The sequence below is a fragment of the Zootoca vivipara genome, chromosome 2 (assembly GCF_963506605.1).
Source record: "Zootoca vivipara chromosome 2, rZooViv1.1, whole genome shotgun sequence".
NCBI lineage: Eukaryota > Metazoa > Chordata > Lepidosauria > Squamata > Lacertidae > Zootoca > Zootoca vivipara.
Window position 1 is genome coordinate 83,458,188 of NC_083277.1, and position 19,791 is coordinate 83,477,978.

The 19,791-nt window shown below is 44.0% G+C and overlaps 1 protein-coding gene across 1 annotated transcript; it reads right to left on the reverse strand.

The window, feature by feature from the left end:
- Positions 1-5,712: 5,712 nt before the first annotated feature.
- C2H19orf67 (chromosome 2 C19orf67 homolog) lies at positions 5,713-19,576 on the reverse strand. Its single transcript, XM_035104826.2, has 7 exons — positions 18,880-19,576; positions 12,015-12,316; positions 11,438-11,582; positions 9,412-9,512; positions 8,193-8,378; positions 7,834-7,956; positions 5,713-6,027 (listed from the first exon to the last, which is right to left on the reverse strand). Exons 2-7 carry the CDS (start codon positions 12,290-12,292, stop codon positions 5,853-5,855), a joined length of 1,008 nt encoding a protein of 335 aa, XP_034960717.1. The 5' UTR covers positions 12,293-12,316; positions 18,880-19,576; the 3' UTR covers positions 5,713-5,852.
- Between the last annotated feature and the right edge of the window lie 215 nt (positions 19,577-19,791).

Consider the following 19,791-nt stretch of genomic DNA (forward strand, 5'->3'; position numbering starts at 1 on the left):
GGAGACAATATACAACCTTGTCGTACTCCTTTCCCAATTTTGAACCAATCAGTTGTTCCATATCCAGTTCTAACTGTAGCTTTATTGTGTAGGTTTATTTTTTAGGCGCTCTTTTCTCCGCATACATAGATCAAGGTCTGCCCCCCTGAACTGTTCGGAGGATGCGTAGGATTATAGTGCCATAAAATAAATACTGCTGATGCAATCTTGCCCCTGCCGTTGAACAAGGGGACTTATTCCCGATCAGGAAGGCTTACACGTGAGTTTAGTGCTTCATGGGGCTACGAAAGCTGGAGTTGCAATAAAACCAAGATCCTGGCTTGTTCTCTGACCGCAGCAGGCTACTCTATACTCTAAATATATCTAGGGGTGGTGAGCCGTATGTGGTCAGGAAAAATAGAACAAGTGCTGCTGTCTTGAGTGCCAAGTACATTGTATATCAAGGCATAGGTGTCAATGAACTAAGATTGTGTGCATAGACAGAGGGCCTTCTCGGTAGTGATGCCTGCCCTGTGGAATGCCCTCCCATCAGATGTCAAGGAAATGAGCAGCTATCCTATTTTTAAAAGACTAATGAAGGCAGCCCTGTTTAGGGAAGTTTTTAATATTTAATGTTATATTGTTTTTAACACTGGATTGGGAGCTGCCCAGAGTGGCTGGGGAAACTCAGGCAGATGGACAGGGTATACATTTATTATTTTTATTATTAATTTACCAGTTTAAAATGTTTGGATCAAAGCTGGTTTGTTTGGGTGGGTAGGAAGAACACATCAAAATGCAATATTTCATGGCTTTACAGCAGAATTCTTCAAGAAATTCAAAGAAATCCTGATGCCCTACTACAGTACTTTTATTGCATACATATACAATATATATGTGATTTTTTTCCTTCACTTCTCACTTCCCTCTATGGTCCCCACACAGCATAAAACTTCCAGATAAAAACCTGGCAAGCCAAAGGCCTATATCACCTAGCAGACTTCCACAAAACAGCAAACCCATATCAACACAAGAAATACAAGACAAACTAGGGGACACCCAAATACCCTGGGCCAACACCCCACCAATTGTTTGCCTTCTTAAACAATCCAGTAGTAAAATCAGCAATCACTAGGCCCTAAACCAGCTTTGAAAATCTCCTCCTAAACAGCAAATGGACACAGAAAGAGGATGGTATCCGCAATAGACAAAATACTGTTCTAAAGCCCCACAAACCCCCTTGACGCAATAAAAAAACAACGGGAGGATGACATAGGCTACAAAATTAACCCCACCCAATGGACTAAAATATGGTCTAAACCTCCCTTTAAATCCATCTCAGCCAAAAGAAAAGAACTCACTCTGAAACTCACTTACAGATGGTACCTAACACCACGGAAACTGGGGCTGATATGCCCAAGAACCTCACCAAAATGCTGGAGAGGCTGCGCCTCCATAGGCACATACTTCCACATGTGGTGGGGATGCCCCCAAATCCAACTCTTCTGGACAGCAGTCATACGAGAAATATGCAAAATAACTAAACAGGTGTTAATAGTCACCCCAGAACTGGCCCTAATGAACATCTTCAAAGACAACAATGCCCACTCACACTATAAAGAGCTCATAACCCACCTACTCTCAGCAGCCAGAAGCCTCATAGGCAGACACACAGGAGAGACCTGTCAGGAGTAAACATGGACCACTGGTATCAAATTGTATGGGAAACAGCCTTACTAGAAAAGCTAAGCAATAGACTGAAACTGACATGGGGACAAATAGAAGAAAATGCTTTCACTCTGGTTTGGCTCCCCTTTATCACGTACACAGCTCAACAAGACAATAACAAGAATCCACCGACAGCCTATGGATCAATATGGCTAACGTGACCCAACAACACCAACACCAACACCCCCCCATACACACAAACAAATCTCACTGCAGCCAAGCGAAGACAACCAACCACACCCTAGGCCATGCCCAACCTCTCTCACTACCATGGGCATAGCCGGGGGGCAGCGAGGGGCAGCCCCCCCATCAATAAAGATCAATAAAAATACATAGCCAACTGAGGTTCTGTCCCCCCTAACAAAAATCCTGGTCGCGCCCAAGGAAATATAACAAGCGAATAGAAAGAGAACCTACCCAAGTAACACAAAACGCCACACATAAGCTTCACCACACCACCCCCTATCCCCACTCTTTTCTTCCCGACCTTATACTGCATAGAACACTAATGTCGCACAACAAATGTAAATGATTTGTAGAAAACACAACCTGAAGGAAGAGACAATGCAAAGTAAATCTTTAATAAAAATTATTTTTTATTTAAAAAATGCAGTACTGTATTTCATAAGAAACCACAGGAAAGATGCAGGATAGGTATGGATTGTGGCTATTGCGTACACAGCTTGCCGAACCAGCGGTGGGGTGGGAGCACACTGGATGGAGAGTATACAGGGGTGTGTACACAGCATCAGTGGGGCACCTCTAAGTGCGCTCCATTTTGCACAAAGGATGCTCTTTAAAGGGCAAATTATTTTGGGATCTCCAGGAAAGCCCCCTCAAGATCCACCACCAGGATGAGCAGCTTAAGAGTGCAGCAGATCTTCAGTTTAGCTGGCTGATGCTCAGCTCAGTTGGAATTAAGTTCCCAACCCTAGCTCAGCTGAAGAGAGGCCAGCATAACTTGCTCAGCCAGGGCTAAGCCAAGGCTAGTGTAGGTCCCCCCACCCCCAAGGATGCAACAGGGATGGGACCAAAGGGGGAGGGGGACTTCGGCCAGATCTGAACCACTTCAGCTTGGCCATATGACCTGGCAACCCAGCACAGAACGCTATTTCAAAAGCTTGTTTTCCCTCTGCCAGGTTTAGGCAGAGCAGCTGCAGCAGCCCTGCTGTGGAATGGGGTTAGGGATCTTGTGTAACTTTACGCCAGCTTACCTTACACCAGCTTGCTTCACACCAGCTCCTTGAGCATAGTATTGTTCCCTTAGTGATGACTCACAGACATCAGGGAATTCATGAGCTATTTCATTAAAAACATTAATCCTCCGAAAAGCCAATCCATTGTGCAGAACCGTCTGTGCTATTTTTTTTTCACTGGAATGCATCCAGCTCTAATTGAGCCATTATTCAGCCTTCATTCTTGTGCTAAATGAAATACTATTTCCTGTGCTAAATGCAGTACTATTTCAGCCCACGCTGGATGCTGGGCTGGAAAGTTTGCCAAGCACTTAACAGAAATTTCTAAGCCTGGTCACACCCCCTTCCCACTGCAGCAGAATTAGGTGGTCTCAGATTGAAAAAGCCTGTCTGCCCTGTAGAAGTAGCTTGACTACACTTGGAACTACTTGATGCTTGGTTTTGCTTTTATAGCTGAAGAGTTTTTGCTATGTTGCAGATTATGTCTGCTGAGGTTGCTGTTCTTCACTGTTCAAAAAATAAATAAATCCTGAACTGAAGTGCAGATAAATTGTTCTCTTTCTTCCAGCAGGTCCTGGTTCACAACTTGTCCATTGTTGCATTCCTTCACAACTGAATGAGCAACCTCAGAGTTCTCCCCTCAAAATATGGAGAGTCTGCTCCCTGACAGGCATATCTTATAAAAGCTTAGCAAAGAGGGTTAATCTCTTTGCTCATTTCACAAAGGGCGAACTTTTGATGCTATAATGAAGACATAAAAAGTGTGGCTCTTATTTTGAGGCAGTGCAGTATGGACAATGCCTGTGTACACATGCCGAAAAGAGCTACAATTCCCAGCAGCCTTAAGAAACTATGGTTCCCAAGATACTTGGGACAGGGGGAGTCAAGTGCTTTAAATTGTTTTGAAGCTACATTCAAAATCTGGAGACATCTTAGAGTAAACGCATCTCTCTTGCTTTGCATTACACTGTAAGCAGTGGGATGTGGTCGTGGCAACTATATTGTCTTACTGTTCACTGAAGCATTTGATCTAATGTTTGTGTGTGTGTTTTCCTAAATTATTATGCTAAGCAAAGATGTGCAGAAGTGGCATCCACAGGTGTTCTTTCTGTGTATCCCACTCTTGGAGCATCTTGGAGAAAGATGGAATTAGCTGTGTCTCTTTATACTACCGGTACTGCTGGTTAAGGACACGCTGAAGACACAAATGAAACTACCGTATGAATCATGGGTGCTGTCCTTAGGGGAATTCTTGTGATCAATCATCAATTTGGTTATTTTTTCCACATGGAACAACATATCTTTGCAACTCTGAATTTCTGAATTCTATTATCGATGTTTATTTTAGTGTTTATACTGGTGCATGCTTTTTAACCTAACTTTGAGATATACACTTTGGGCGCTAGATGGCAGGGCTTCTCCACTCCTGTTTACCTCTGCCTTCTAACTGCCTTCTTTCTCCTTTCTGAGAAGGGCCCTTTTGCAGGTTTCCCTAATGTTTAACCAGGAATGCTGATGGAGCAGGGATGGCCCTCTCCACCAGCTCCTCTATGTTGGCTGGCCTTCCCTGTTCTACAGGACCAATTATTCCTCATACAATGGTTGTTTCAGTTGTAGAGTTTCAGGTGTGAAATTTTTAAAATCCTTCTAACCAAGTCCTATCCATTATTATGGCAGGTGAATAAAATTCAGTTTTTTCTGCAAACTGCCATGAGTTTCCAGGCATGGATTGAAGGTGCTAGCACTGACTTCTAAAATCTGGTGATGACTTTTATCATTGGCACGATTGTTTTCAATTATTGTTTTTAATGTTGATCTGGGTGGTTTTTAAAAAAATGGATTATTGTATTTTATTATTTTCTGTCAGACACCTGGGAGGGAACCTTTGGGATGAAAGATGGGATATAACTGGAAATAAGAGTCTGAGAGCTACTTCTCTAAGATAACACTTCTGCTCCCATGAAACACCAGCCTGCTTCCCCTGAGGTGGCGGCAGAGACAAGCTGAAACTCAGACCACCCCCTGGGTTAGGCTGTTTACATGACCACCTCAAAGCTCTGGAAGTTCATCCTCAGAAGGGTGCAAACGCCCAGCTTTTTGGGCTCGCTGGAACCACTGCAGGCATATTTATATTGTCAAGTGTTTGAACATATATTTCTGCTGATTTTTTTAGCCTATTTCTTGTTCTCTTATGTTAACTAGATCATGTTCTAGATCTGTTCTAAATATTTATTTAGACAGCTTTCTAATTTTGTGCACCACCCTAAACATTGTCAAAATGAATTGCCAAAACTGGAGCTGAAAGGTGAAAGGAGATTGAATCTGATCGTCTCCAGCACCCTTCTACTTCTGAGAAAAGTTCCACACGTCAGTAAAGTCGAGCCTGAAAATAGTCACCACTTCTTTATTAAGGAAGCTATACAGACGTTTTAAAAACAAAAAGCTTTCTAGATGTCCGCACTTAGGTATTTCAGATACTTTGACCTGCCTTAAGCCACAAGTGACTAGAGCTCAGAGGGAAACAGGGAATTCAAAGGCAAATGTGACTTCCAGCTCTATCCTGCTGCACCTTGTAAGGAGGCGCATGAGAGCCTCAGTACTTTGGTGATATGGCTTATCTCAAAGTGGGTTGTTCCTGTTCAGTGGCCAGTCACAGCAAGCCAGCAGAAGGGCAGGCAAGTATATTCTTGTTCAAAAAATATCACTCACATCTCATTGCAAGCAGTGCAAGCACAAGAGGATTAACATTGGGAAGGGGGGGACCTCAAAATTTGTCAACTTCAACACAAAAAGTTGTCAAAATCCTAAACTGGCATATCTGCATGCCAATATCTAGCATGGCCTCACTGTGCCTAATGTGAGGGTAGCATCTTATGCCACATATGTGGCACTGGTGGTGACAGGAGGCAGTGGGCTGCCCCTTGGTGGCATACCATGAAGGTACGTTTTTCACTGCACCTGCTCCCCTGAGCTCACCCAGCAGGAGGACTCGCGGTTCAGCAGACCGGCGCTCTGAGCACTGAGCATCTGCACCAAGAGGTCCGTGGCAAGCGTGTGGGAGGGTTCCTCAAATCCAATTGTCAGGAGCTGCTGGTAATCCCCCATGGGCTGGCGGCACAAGACCCTGTGGGAACAAAAGGTAAAGGGGGTGGCAGCATTCCTGGCATCCGTGCTATTTTTAACGTCATTTGAAATTAGTTCGATCTCATCACTGCTTTTATTGTTTTGGGCTCCTGTATACCACAATTGTGATTCAGTGGTACATAAATGGTTGATATAAATACCTAAACATCCAGGTAAGTCCAACCCCCTGGTTTTAATGAGCAGTCACTACAGCATGGCTACACAGGGTTGCCACTTTTGTTCTGACAAAATGCAGGGTTGTGGGAGGGGGCATTATTATTATTTCCATCTGGTGCTGAAGTGACTTCAAAGCAATCCGTTACAGTCTATTGCAGCCTAACAGGATGGCCCCTCTGGAATTTGTTACACATACAAACACAAATTTGAGCTTAAATACATGACCCTTCAAACACCCTTTAAAGCCCATGCATTTGGAGAGGATCCCTAACTTGGCAGAGAGAGAGAGAGGAGAGAGAGAGAGAGAAAGGCCTGAAATACAGGACATAAACATTTTACATTGAAATACGGGACAACCAGTAGGTGGCAATCCTACTGGCTACAGGAAGGCATGTATAAAGCCACAGGAGAAGCCAATGTGGTCCCCTTCTGATACTTCGGACTACAACTCCCATCATCCCTGACCATTGGCTATGCTGGCTGGGCCGAAGGTACTTGTAGTCCAAAATATCTGAAGGGCACCTGGAATACCTTCACCCTGCATGTCACCTTGCACTTCAGCAGACACAGCTATGACTAAGCTACATTCCACATTTGCCACTGTCAGAATGTGCCCTGGCCCCCTTGCGAGTACATCTTTTCCCAGAAGCAAGAGGAAATTAAGTGTTCGATTTGTGGTGATTTGTGGTGGTGTTTTTATTTTCATGCTTGTTTCTTTGCATTCATTCTTCCAGAAAGCACAAACCAGCATTCAGGCATCAGTCTTCAGTCATAATATTGAATCAAGTGCCAGGCATCAGCTGCACTTGTATTTACCATAGTAAAAATGTGTGGGAAGTTCCAACCCACTCATCAGATAAGAGAGAAGCTGCTTGCCATACACACATTTCAAGCTATATCCCACAATGCAGAAATGCCTCAGAATTTCAACTGTGTTAGAATTTGGAACAGTTGTGATCCCTGGTTTAACGTTCTTCCTGAATAACTTCCTGTTACATGTCTGGGCGCGTGCCAAAGACAGTGCAGACAGGAATACACAAGTGTATTTTTCATAGTGTATGTGTCTGCTTCACTTTCAAAGCTTAAAATAGGGAAATGATGTCAGATGCCACAGCTGAGCATCTTTGCCAAAAGTGTTTAAAAGAATCAAACAGTGAAGCCCATGATTTCTGAAAGGCACGTCCTGAAGTTAGCTCGTGTCGACCTAAAGTTTAGTCATTTGTCGGAGTTTGGTAAATATATTACAGTGGTGTGCAGAAAGAAATAGTCTGGCAAGACTGCTGGTTGAAGATAAGTGTTTTAAATGTGGCCAAGATAGCATGGGATAGTGTTAATCTATTGGCTCCGATTCATACTTGAAGAAGCAGGAAGGAAGGAAAGCCTGAAAGGAAGTGATCTGCTTTACCAACAAGTACTAAAAAGAGAAGAACAGGTTGTCTTTCTGCCTATTGCCCCCAACGGGTTCAGGTAGGTTATTGAAAGCTTTGGTGCACCCGCTGTCTTAATTGTTAGGAGATCTTGAGTACGGTATATGATATTGCTTTGTAAAAAGAAAGTGCATTGGTAGACCACACAAGACTCAAGTCAGCCCACCGCTGTTCTAGACAGCACTTCCCTGCTGCATGCTTACCAGGAGAGCACATCGGAGCTGTGGTCACTGTCAGGATCTAAAGGCACCCAGCGTCCAATGGACCAGAGCTTCTGCATCTTCACTGTTGTCTCATCTCCTGTATCCCGGAAGCACAGGAAGTAGCTACAACAGAAGGACAAGGTTGCAGTTAGGCAGTGAAGAATGGGGATGGCCAGTCAAGCAAGCCTCAGGAAAGTGGCAGTGGAATAAAACCACACCAAGACCTGCATCAAGTAGCCTTGAAGTAGTGGAGCAGAGGAATAAGGTGGGGGGAGAGGGGTGGGTCAGTGCCAGATATGGCTCTCCATTCAGGTCCCCTCCACCTACACCCCATATCTCCAGGGTGTCCTGCAACTCACTATTCTGTCCGGGGTGTTTGATTCCGGCAAGCAGAGCCTTCCAAAATATCGAGGTTCCAGCGCATTTTCTTATAGAGGTTGCGGGGAATATGGGAAGCTGTGTAGGGTGCTGAGATGCAATATCGGAAGATGGAAACTTGTCGCAACTCATTCAGCCAAAACTTTCCACAGAAGAAGCATGAGACACTGGTAGTGATTGACAGACAGGTAAGAGCAGCTGTGCATGAGATCGGATATAGAGCACATAACTTACAAAACACATGCAAAAAGCTAATGATTACATTTTCCACTTAAAAAGTACCAGTTTTCTAGATAATTTGCAAATATAAAGCTAGATTGCTATAACTGAATGTTGGGTTTGAAATATATTTGCTGGAAATTGAAACCCAAAGCTAAACAATTGGGGAGAGATGTGGGATGACAATGTAAAAAATAATAATATTTAATATATTTTGAAAGGGACTTCATTTTTAAATCTGCTACTTTCTGTCTTGGGGAAAAAAAATCTAACTGGAAGACCTTATTGGTACAAAGAATCTCCTCCTGCCTTTGGACTGAATCTTCATGGTATGCAGAGAGCCGATATATTCCAATGCTGTGCATTCTATTATTTAAAAATTAATATTATTTTTTGGCATTTATAGACTGCAGGTTGGATCCAACGTAGACCTAAGTGAAAGCCACTTAGCAGTATAGTTGTTCCACTGGTGAAATGTTTTATGTTTTACGCCAGTAGAGTATTGCTGTGTAACTGAATGCATAAGCAGGTTGCTGGCAACTTTGTTGCACAATAGATTGCACAATCTGTTGTGCAATGACTTTCCGCTAATGCAACTGCATTGGATTTCTCTGGTGCGTAAAATGAAAACTTACCCATTCCCTAATGCAAGAACCTTTGTGCTAGCAGACAGGGAACACCAAATACAGCCCTGTCCAATTAAGCATGTGCCTCTGGGCAGCTCATGAGATGAAATCAACAACATTCAAATAAAACCTATCAATTAAAACCATCAAGCAGCACTAGCTCAAAAATTAACAAAAGCAGCATAGAACTAATAAAACAGTACTAAAAGCCAGCAAGGGGAGAAACAAAATGGTTGGAAGAGCTAAACTCTAGTGACTAGCAGGCACCAATTCCAGAGCAACCTGCTCCTCGTAGCACTCTGGGGCCACTTGTGCCACACTTGGGCACATGCAAGTCTTTGAGACAGTCTCCTACCTGAATGGGTCAGTGTCTTCTAAAGAGACAAAGCTGAAAGAAGCATACATCAGCACCAGTTGCTCAAGCTGGCAGGCCAACTGCTGGGAGATCTCCAGGAGCTGTGGGGGAAAGTGCAGAATTGCAAATTCAAGATGCACAATCTTAGCTGATTGGGAGTTTGGGCACAACAAATCCACTTCCCCAAAAGTTTAGACTTTTTGCAGTAAGGAAAGTGACAGGCGAAATGCTCTGGAGTGTGTGGGATTTGACACAACATCATCTAACCTCCTTGCAAGCAAATTGGGATGGGTGCTCTGGAAGTTCCCCAAAGGCTTGAAAGGGCAAGTTCTTGAGCAGTGGGAAGTGAGAGATGAGACCTCTGTCCTTCTGGTTGCATACGTCCGGAAAATCCCGGACATGCCCCTAAGGGTGAAATGTTCTGTGCCAGCCAAGCTCTTCATACCTGGATTTGCTTATTTTAATTATTATAAAGGTATATGTCTACCTTTTTAATGCATATATTCAAGGCAGTGTATAGTAATTATAATCACAGCAGAAAAATACAATAACACACATGAATGTAAAAATAAAATACAGTAACAGAGACAGGCATGGCTGATCAAAGTCAGTCTTCAGTAAAAGGCACTTCAACCTTCAGCCTGCCTAAACGAAAACAGAAGGCTGCCAGAGAGGAGAAGGAGGTCTTCTAGACTTCATGAGGCAAGCTGTTCCAATGGTGCAGCTACTGAGAAAGCCCTATCCCTTGTCCCAAGAGCCATCCTTACACAATGGATGGGTATCTGCCAGAAGCACAGAGGGTGGGAAACACAACTAAGTCCAGCAAAATTTCACCCTTGGTCAGCTATGAGTTTGCTGACAACAGACAATAAAGTGGGTGAGAGACTCGGCTGTTCATCTCTTTAGTCTGCCTCAGATCTTTGACCAACCAAGTTGCTGACCTTTAATAATAATAAATAAATAAAAATAAAAATTATTTTTACCCTGCCCATTTGACTGGGTTGCCCCAAACACTCTGGGCAGCATTTAACAAAAACACAACAAAACAACAAACAAACAAACAGAATATCACACATTAAAAGCCCTTGTATTGAAGTGTATTCCTCCAGATTGTATTGGGGGTCTGAGCTATATCTGCTCTTTGTGTATGTAGGAATCAAATATCACGTTCTAAGGTCATATTACCTTTTCCCATTTAATATATATTGTGTTTAGCAAAGAATCTGCTAGATTCCTTCCTTTCTAAAAGCCCAGCATAGAAATCAGAGTTATAGTTATACCAAAACTATGGGTGGTATTCTGTTAACAAGTCCAATCAGCCAGGGATTTATGCTTGCACAGCAGGGTTTCCTTCCCCCACATGCAGCCTGTACCCTCTCCAAATCTGCTCTGCAGGGTTGGTGAAACACCTAGAACAGATTTAGCAGGTGCAGCAGGAGAGAATGTCCCATGGCACAAGGAGAAATCTGTCTTGATGGAACTACTTAGTGCTACATTGAATTCCATCCTAACGCTCTTCTGATTTCACTGATTGCCCACTTCACCCTGAAATAACTTGTTTCCATAGATTTCTTCTTCCCAAACTACACACACTTGTAATGGAAAAAACCAATCTATTTGCACAATTGCTTCAATGAGTAATATGGGATTTTTTTATTATTTTAAGTAGAAAAAAAGACTCTATGATTGTGAAGAAGAAAGGGAAGGGCATTGGCCAAGGATGGGCTGGATGCTGGCTAGAAAATTCAGGTGCAAAGCCATACAATAAAGTTTGATTGTGAAGGGGAGGAGGGAGCCCTGATTCAAATGAGACTTTTAACGTTAATTTCAGTTCCTTTTCGAGAGCCAAAGATAGTAGCCTTTTGATTCCAAGCACTTCTTCCATAGAGCCCCCCCTTTTTTGGCCTTTTCAGATCAGTTCTGCAAAGGTGCAAACAGAATGTCATGTAAGCTTTTTGAACCAGTTTAGATTGAGCGAATGTGCCTCCCACCTCTATGGGGATTTCCCTCCTTGTCCCAGACTCACACGCCTCCGCACTGGTTCCTGTGGGGGTCTTAAATAAGGAGTGCAGCTTCGCGCTGTGGATTCCAGGTAGTGGAAGTAAGGCTGGCACATCTGCAGGAACGTGGGCATGGCTTTGGCAAATTGCTCCTTCTGCATTCTGTCTCTGCTGGAAATAGGAGGCCCACAATATGGTCACCACACAGGGAAGAAATGCAGCGACTCTCTCTGCTTTGCCTTCCAAGCCCCTCTTTTTGCTGTGCACATGCTAGACCCACACTGCATATTCCACTACTGGGTATGTGCATCATGGCAACAACCCAGGGCTGACTTGAGGATTCTGGCACCGTCCAGCTGTAAAACTAGACCGGACAGCCCCTTCGCTTGCTCTCTCTCTCTCTGGCAATAATGTACAGTAGTATGGAAACTTCCCTCCCAAGCAGCCCATCAACTAAAGAATGGCTCAATAAGCCCTGTGTGTTTTTCAGGTCACTCCAGGTATTTCCCCTAATCAAAGTCTCTCCCCAGCAAACATGTGGCCTGCCCAGATTGCCCAAAGGCTGCCCACCTCCTCCCCAGCCCCAACTCAGCCCCTTGCCACCTGTACAGCAGGTACGTCTGGAAGTCCTCTGCTTTCTTCAGCAAATACTTGAGCTTTTCCGTAATGGGAGCCAGGAGTTTCTCCAGAGTTACATTCATTTCTCCAGGCGACTCTGGCTGGGGTGGGGCGCTGCTCAGCCAGTGGGTCTCTGCTGTGGGCGTGGAGATCAGGCAGAGCCCAGGGCTGTGAGGACTGAGGCTCAGGGTGCCTTCAGGGCTGGAAGAGGGAACATCCAGTGAGCCATCAGAGAGACAACTGTACCCTTGCTTGCCAGCCATCTTCAATGAGCAGCCTCAGGGAATCTGCCAAGAGAAAGGAAGAAAGACAGTTAAGTGTCAGGACAGCTTACCCATTCCCAAAAGGGTTTTAGGTTTCTTTGCCCAAGCTCCCCTGTTAAAGCCAGTGAGGTATAGAGCCCTGTGTTCAAGCCCTGCTCCCCTCATGAAGTTCACTGGGTGACATGTGGCTATATGCCTTGTCTCAGTATGTAGAACCTGTGTACTGTTCTGAACATCTAGTAGTGTTACAAATGGGTTAGACATTTGGCATTTTTATTATGGGTATCTTACAAAAGATATGCGGGCAGACATGCAACATGGCTTTATTATTATTATTATTTTAATATTTTTATTGATTTTATATTAAGACAAAAAGAAGTAACAATAAAAAGAAAAAATACAACAATAATAAAAAGAAAAAAGAAAAAAGAGCAAAATTATAGCAATTCATAAACACCATTGAACACTAATAACATCAACATTTAACTTTATATAATACTATTTTGTTCAAATGCAATTCTTTATCTCTATAGACTTCCTCCTGTCCTCCCTTCTACGTTTCTCTTTATAACTAATTTAGCACTTCTAAATCTTATCAATATTCTTCTTCTTCTAAATCACTCATTCTAAATTTTATTCTCGATCCGTTATCCCAGGCTAATTCCAAAAATTCATAATATAAATTGGGTCTTGAAATCAACATGGCTTTAAATTGGGATCCTTTATATTTCATTTGTTAGAGATTTCTCACCCTCCCTTTACGATAAGGTCCCAGGACGGCTTACAAGAATAAAGCACACTATTATTAAAACATTTATGAGCGTAAAACAATAAACGTGCAAAAACAAAAAAACAGTTCCATATATAAAGAAAAACAATTAAAAACAATTCAGTCTATAAAAAGAATTAAGAGGAGCTCCAGTTGCCTACAGATGCAGACTGAGATCAATATCAGACAAATTCAGGATCAGGCTGCCCATGGCTCTGAGCTTTGATGGTTCCAGCACCAGAGGCAGAATGCTTTCAAATACTAGTTCCTGGGGAACCAGGCTGCTCAGGTGATGCTTGTGGGCTTTCTTTAGGCATTTAGTTGACCACTGTGGGAAAGAGGATGCAGATAGATAGGCCTTCAGTATGATCTAGCAGGGCTCCCCTTATGCTCTCCAGGCGACTCTGGACATAGTGATGTATGGAAGTGAGAGCTGGACCATAAAGGAGGCTGATCGCCGAAGAATTGATGCTTTTGAATTATGGTGCTGGAGGAGACTCTTGAGAGTCCCATGGACTGCAAGAAGAACAAACCTATTCATTCTGAAGGAAATCAGCCCTGAGTGCTCACTGGAAGGACAGATCCTGAAGCTGAGGCTCCAATACTTTGGCCACCTAATGAGAAGAGAAGATTCCCTGGAAAAGACCCTGATGTTGGGAAAGATTGAGGGCACAAGGAGAAGGGGACGACAGAGGACGAGATGGTTGGACAGTGTTCTTGAAGCTATGAACATGAGTCTGACCAAACTGCGGGAGGCAGTGGAAGACAGGAGTGCCTGGTGTGCTCTGGTCCATGGGGTCACGAAGAGTCGGGCATGACTAAACAACATGGGGACTGCAAGAAAATGTTTCAGTTTATTCCCCCACCCTTCACCTGGAGTCCTTGCCTAGCCAGAATGAAACAAGGAGCTTTGTAGGTCTCCGATGGGGGTGAACCTCAGGTGGAAGAATACCTTTTTCTGTTCCCACAGCCCACCTTCTATAACACTTTACCTGTGTTGCTGTATGACCCTAGATGCCTGAAAGACTCACACCTGGACATTTTATAGCTGCTGTTGTAAGATTGGGGCTTGGTCATGAGAGGGTTAATAGACGGTTACATGGACTGTTGGGAACTTTCTGATTGTTGGTGGACAAGTGGTGGAGCCCTTCATTTGTTAGGGAAATTACAGGTAAATGGCACACAATGAGGAGCTAGCTGGGGGAGATAGGCGAGAGTCATTTTGGCCAAATGCATCCTTATCTCTCTCCTCTAATCTAATCTGTGTCTGGGAAAGGGAACAAAGGAGGTGGGCTGAGGTTAGCCTGAGGTCAGGGGAGACACACAGGGAGAAGGCTCAGCTGAGGTTTGGGGCTGCTTAAGCATCTCTGGGTGCATCTCTGGAAATCTGATGTGGGTACCATGGCATTTGCTTTGTTGGCATCTTTGTGTGGTCTGCCTTTACCTATTAGTTTGTAAATAAACTCAGGTATTAGTCTCCACAGCAGAACACACCTTTAAATGACAATTCTGGGACTTGGGAGGAAAGCTCTATCATGAAAGTGCTCAACTGAAACTAATTAAAAAGTTGAATTCTATTCATTTGGGTCTGAATTGAGACAATGGTTTCCTGTCCTGGTGCAAGTGCTCATTTACTCAGATGATTCTGTCGTCACCAATTATCACTGTTGCTATGGTAGGCCATTTTGCAAGCATTTACATTATGCTTGAATTGTCATAGAGTGTATTTGTTCGTCTGCTGCCATTTAATGCCTGCCTTTACATGCACAAATGGGACCCAGGTGGCGCTGTGGTTAAACCACTGAGCTAGGGCTTGCTGATCAGAAGGTCGGCGGTTTGAATCCCTGTGACGGGGTGAGCTCCCGTTGCTTGGTCCCAGCTCCTGCCAACCTAGCAGTTTGAAAGCACGTCAAAATGCAAGTAAATAGGAACCGCTACAGCGGGAAGGTAAACGGCGTTTCCATGTGCTGCTCTGGTTTGCCAGAAGCGACTTTGTCATGCTGGCCACATGACCTGGAAGCTATACGCCGGCTCCCTCGGCCAATAATGCGAGATGAGCACGCAACCCCAGAGTCGGTCACGACTGGACCTAATGGTCAGGGGTCCCTTTACCTTTACATGCACACCCCTTTGCATTGGGAGTGGTGAGCCAGGCCAAAAAGGTGAGTGGGACAAAAGTTGATAGGGTATAGGGCCTCACACAGAGACTGCCATTTCTCCCTGCTGGCAGGCAGCAAAATAAAGCAATCAGAGCAGCAAACAGGTAGGAACTGCTTCCTATCATCGTATTTTTATACTAGTAAATGGTTCACCAGTTGAATTGTTGCCTTTCATACAGCTGTTAAAGGAGCAATAATTAATAGATAAGGTTGTCAATGGCTGCCACCTATGATGGCTGTGCTCTGTCTTCATAATCCACCTCGGTACTTGATTACTGCAATGCACTCTGTGTGGAGCTACCCTTGGACCTTGTCCAGAAGCTGCAGCTGTGGCTAGACTGTTGGTGGGGACAAACTATTACCACCAGCACATAATTCCAGTGCTGAAAAGTTTGTACTGGCTGCCTATACATTAATGGGCCAGGTATTAACTGACAAGGCCCCTAACAACTTGGGTTCAGGATATCCTTACTTAGGGGCAGACATTGGTAAGCTTTGGTAACATGGCACCCTGTGTGAGGCCAAAATTGGGCCCCTCCAAATGGATCTTCTCAATTTTGTGCCCTCTTGGCTCGGGGGAACTACCTGTATTGTCCTAAATCTGACACTGCCTTATTTCTTATATTCTGGAGATATCACTGTGATCTTTCCGGGGTGTGTGTGTCTCCATTAGTAGTCCCCCGTGGTTGAGAGGAACGGTTTGTCTCTCAACAAACTTCTTCAGCAGGCATTTTAAGTTGTTTGTGCTATCTATGGTTTGTTTTTTAGCACTTAATTATTCAGACTGATGGATTGTTTTAGTGATTGTGGTGGGGGAAAGCAGGCTATAAGTATTGGAAATAAACAAAATATGCAAATCCCCCAATGTTAATGCCTGCCCCCTTCTGCAATACTCACTACAAGGTGTCAGAAGCCTGAAGAGGACAATGCCCTCCCTCCCTTTGAGATGGGTGTTTTTAACTGACATCCTAACATTCTATGTTCAACTGCTCTCAACCATAGAGTTAGATCAATAGGCCTGCATAGGCTTCTGGTTTCTTTGCAGCCTCCTGCCGCTCCCACTTGCCCACTCCATCTCTGTAGGATTATGGAGCAGTATATATCTTTGTGTGGGTTGGGAACCTGTAGAAGAAAATTGAGACGTACCTGTAGCAGATACTGAGAGTAGTCCACAGTCTGCTAAGGTTATAACTGTGATGGCCCCAGACTTCGCCAACTTGGACTTTTCTAGAAAGCTATGACCATCAGGGTTCACCTGGAGGGGGGACATCCCAGCCAATAGCCTTTTGCCACCTCTGGTGGCAACATGTTCTACCCAGGCAGGGCTTCCTCCTCCTCATTTCAGAATCCAGAACAGGTGACACAATCATAGTGATGAGAAAGGCAAGAAGTGTGGCTGCATGTGGACAACTCTTCAAGAATGCAAGTGCACAGCTAAGAAACCTGTTTTCTCCTTTGAGTGTCAACATATTGTCCCTGCCGTGGCTGAACAGCACATATTATTGTATGGAAGAAGGCTCGGAAATCCTGAATCCTTCAGTCACACCTTTACATGCTCTGCATCCTACTGTTCTGGCACTAAAAGCAGAATAGCTTCACCCAGCACCACCTAATAGCTGAATTATAAAAAAGGGAAGTTCTCTCTGAACAATATGACAAATACCTTCATGGTCTGTTTGTATGCACTGCAGCTTCCCAAAGGTTCATAGCCAGGACTTGAGAGTTATCAGCTTCACCTTAACCACTAATGGCCTACGTAAACATTCATACAAATGTATGCAATAAAACTGTGGCGCATAGAGATTTTAAAAGCAACAAGTTGCTTTAGGGGGAGGCAGTATAGAGCACCGGGGGAAGGAAGTGTTGAATTTCTTTTCCCCACCCAGTCTTTCTTTGCTGCAATCAGCTCAGCCATTACAGCCCCAATCAGCTGCAGCTCCTCCTAGAATCCAGGTGTGCTTGCAAGGATAAATACATGTTTGGAACTCCATGATGGGAGCCCCTCATTTGGAATGAAGAAGTGGCAACATTTCCTCCACCTGCTGAAAATCCTCTCTGAAGTTGCTTTTCTCTTTAAAAGTCAGAACAGAGAGGCTTCGTTACTTCCACGTCTTGATGTGTGGCACCAAGATTGGCTCTAAGTAATGAGAGATCGATTCCTCTAGCCACAGGTAGAAATTTACAGCAAAGGGCCAACTCTATTGTCTCAATGATGTATCAACTTCCTGTTTAGGTAACAGGTCTAATTAAAACAACAGCAACTATCCTGGGATACAGCAGGAAGGCAGAAGTGGGAAAAGGCAGACATGGAGCTAAACTCATGACCAGGGCCATGCACCCCAGCAGGCATTGTTCATGTGCTTATGATGCTCTGCGCATGTGATGCATGCTGGTTGGCACCCTTGTAGTGTTTGTTTGCATAGGTAACATGCAGCTATCAGTGGTGAGAGTGCAGCTATCAGAGTAGCCAGATCCGGCCCAATCGCCTTCTAAATCCGGCCTACGGACGGTCCAGGAATTAGCGTGTTTTTACCTGAGTAGAATGTGTCCTTTTATTTAAAATACATCTCTGCGTTATTTGTGGGGCCTGCCTGTTTTTACATGAGTAGAACGTGTCCTTTTATTTAAAATGCATCTCTGGGTTATTTGTGGGGCATAGGAATTCATTCATTATTTCCCCCAAAAAATATAGTCCGCCCCCCCCCCACAAGGTCTGAGGGACAGTGGACCGGCCCCCTGCTGAAAAAGTTTGCTGACCCGAGTTAGCACTTGAAAACAAATTGTCCTATGGGGTATGATGGGAGAGACGCAAAATGTGATGGGGAATATCCTTACAGGCACAAAAAAACCTCCCCAAGCAACTGTTCTCGTGTGGAAATATATTGTGTACGACAGTGTTTGTATGTTTCCAAACTTTTTAGCTGCTTGACCACTCTTTCTTTGTATTTCAAAATACTTGCAACTTTCTACTACATGTGCTGCTCCATATCTGTAAAGCCGAGAGACTCCCATTGCCTCTGTGGCACCAGTACCTGCTACAGTTAATTACCAGTCAAGAGCCCTTTTTGAGGGTGGGGGGAGGGGAGGACAAGGCATCATCCTGCTCCAGAATAAGGAGAAAAGGATCTGAAGGGTGGCACTGGCCATGGGTGGTGGGGAGTTCCCAGAAAGCCCTTCATAACCATTCATTCCCCTTCCACATGAGGAGGCACCCTGAGGTTATCTGAAGAACCTCCAGTGAATAATAGGTTTCGTGATTTTTCATTCCTCTTACCAAAGCTGTCAAGCTTTGTTCACACCATGCAATGCTTGTTGAATTGTTCCAATCTGGACTCACATCTATACTCCCAACAAGCGCTTGCCTTTTCTCAGTAAGCAGCCACAGTAGTAGTTGTTCAATCTAGTTCTTCACTGCTTCAGCATTTTCTTCTCCCATTCAGCTTTAGTAAGAGTGTTGCCAGGTGGTGTTTACTGTGGAATTGATGCTGCTCATGCATTCAAGGGTTGAGTTTTTCTTTCTTTCTTTTTTTTGCAACATCCACACGTCGTCAATGGCATCAAAATGCCAGCCTGCATTTTGATCCCTCACTTAATCAAGGTTTAAAAATTCTGTAGAAAATCTGATGCTAAAAATAACCTGTTACCGGTGAATGACTCACTTTGCAGAATTAAGCGCCTGTCTAGAAGCACCATCATCCCTTAAAGCAAGCAGAGGCAGATCTTGACTTTTTCACCTTTGCTGGATTCTGAGGATAAAAGAAAAAAAAAGGGGGGGGGAGAACCTCTTGCAATGGGCTCCATGACAAAAGGTGGCTTCACACTAATAAGGGACATAAAAGGTAAGTCATGTGGTCCCCAGAGCATAAAGGACAAAGGTGGTCTAGCCATCCTACCTTCCCCTAAACCTTTTCACAGTATGGATACTGGTTATTGAAGCTTTCATTCTCCGGCCTACTGGAAATGTCCTGCAGAGTTTTAAGTAGGCAGGAAGATGAAAGCTTCACACACATACGGTAACTTGGCTTCACTTCAGTGGTGGGAAAGTAGGTAGCAGAGCTGCTGAAAAACAGGACTGTGGTCCAACATCCTTAATAGTTGCACAGTGGAAGAAATGCTAATAGGGATGTAGCACACCTGCTGAAATTCCCTCTATGCAGCTCTTACAGGTGCAAAGTACTGCCCTCTCTTGTAAGCCGCCATACCAGTAGCAACTATGTCTTATTGGCACAACCAGTTCAAGCCATTTATGACTCACTCCAAAAGGTGGCCCACCATGGATTAGCTGGGTGCATTAAGCTATTGATGAATTCTGTGTTTTTCCTTTAGTAAGTCATATGCAAAAAGGAAAAAAAAAGACGCAAAGAAACTTCTGGACACCCATTGCTGATAACTGCCAAAACATGATGTGTGCCATGCAGTAGAGGTATCACAGCAGGAGGGCTTAATAATTTATAGACCTGCAACATGGACGAAGTCTTTACAGATTAGGCATCAACCTCTTCATTGATTCAAATGAGTTTAATCTAATGGTGAATTTCCATCATCCTACAGCTCAAGCTGTATACAGAATA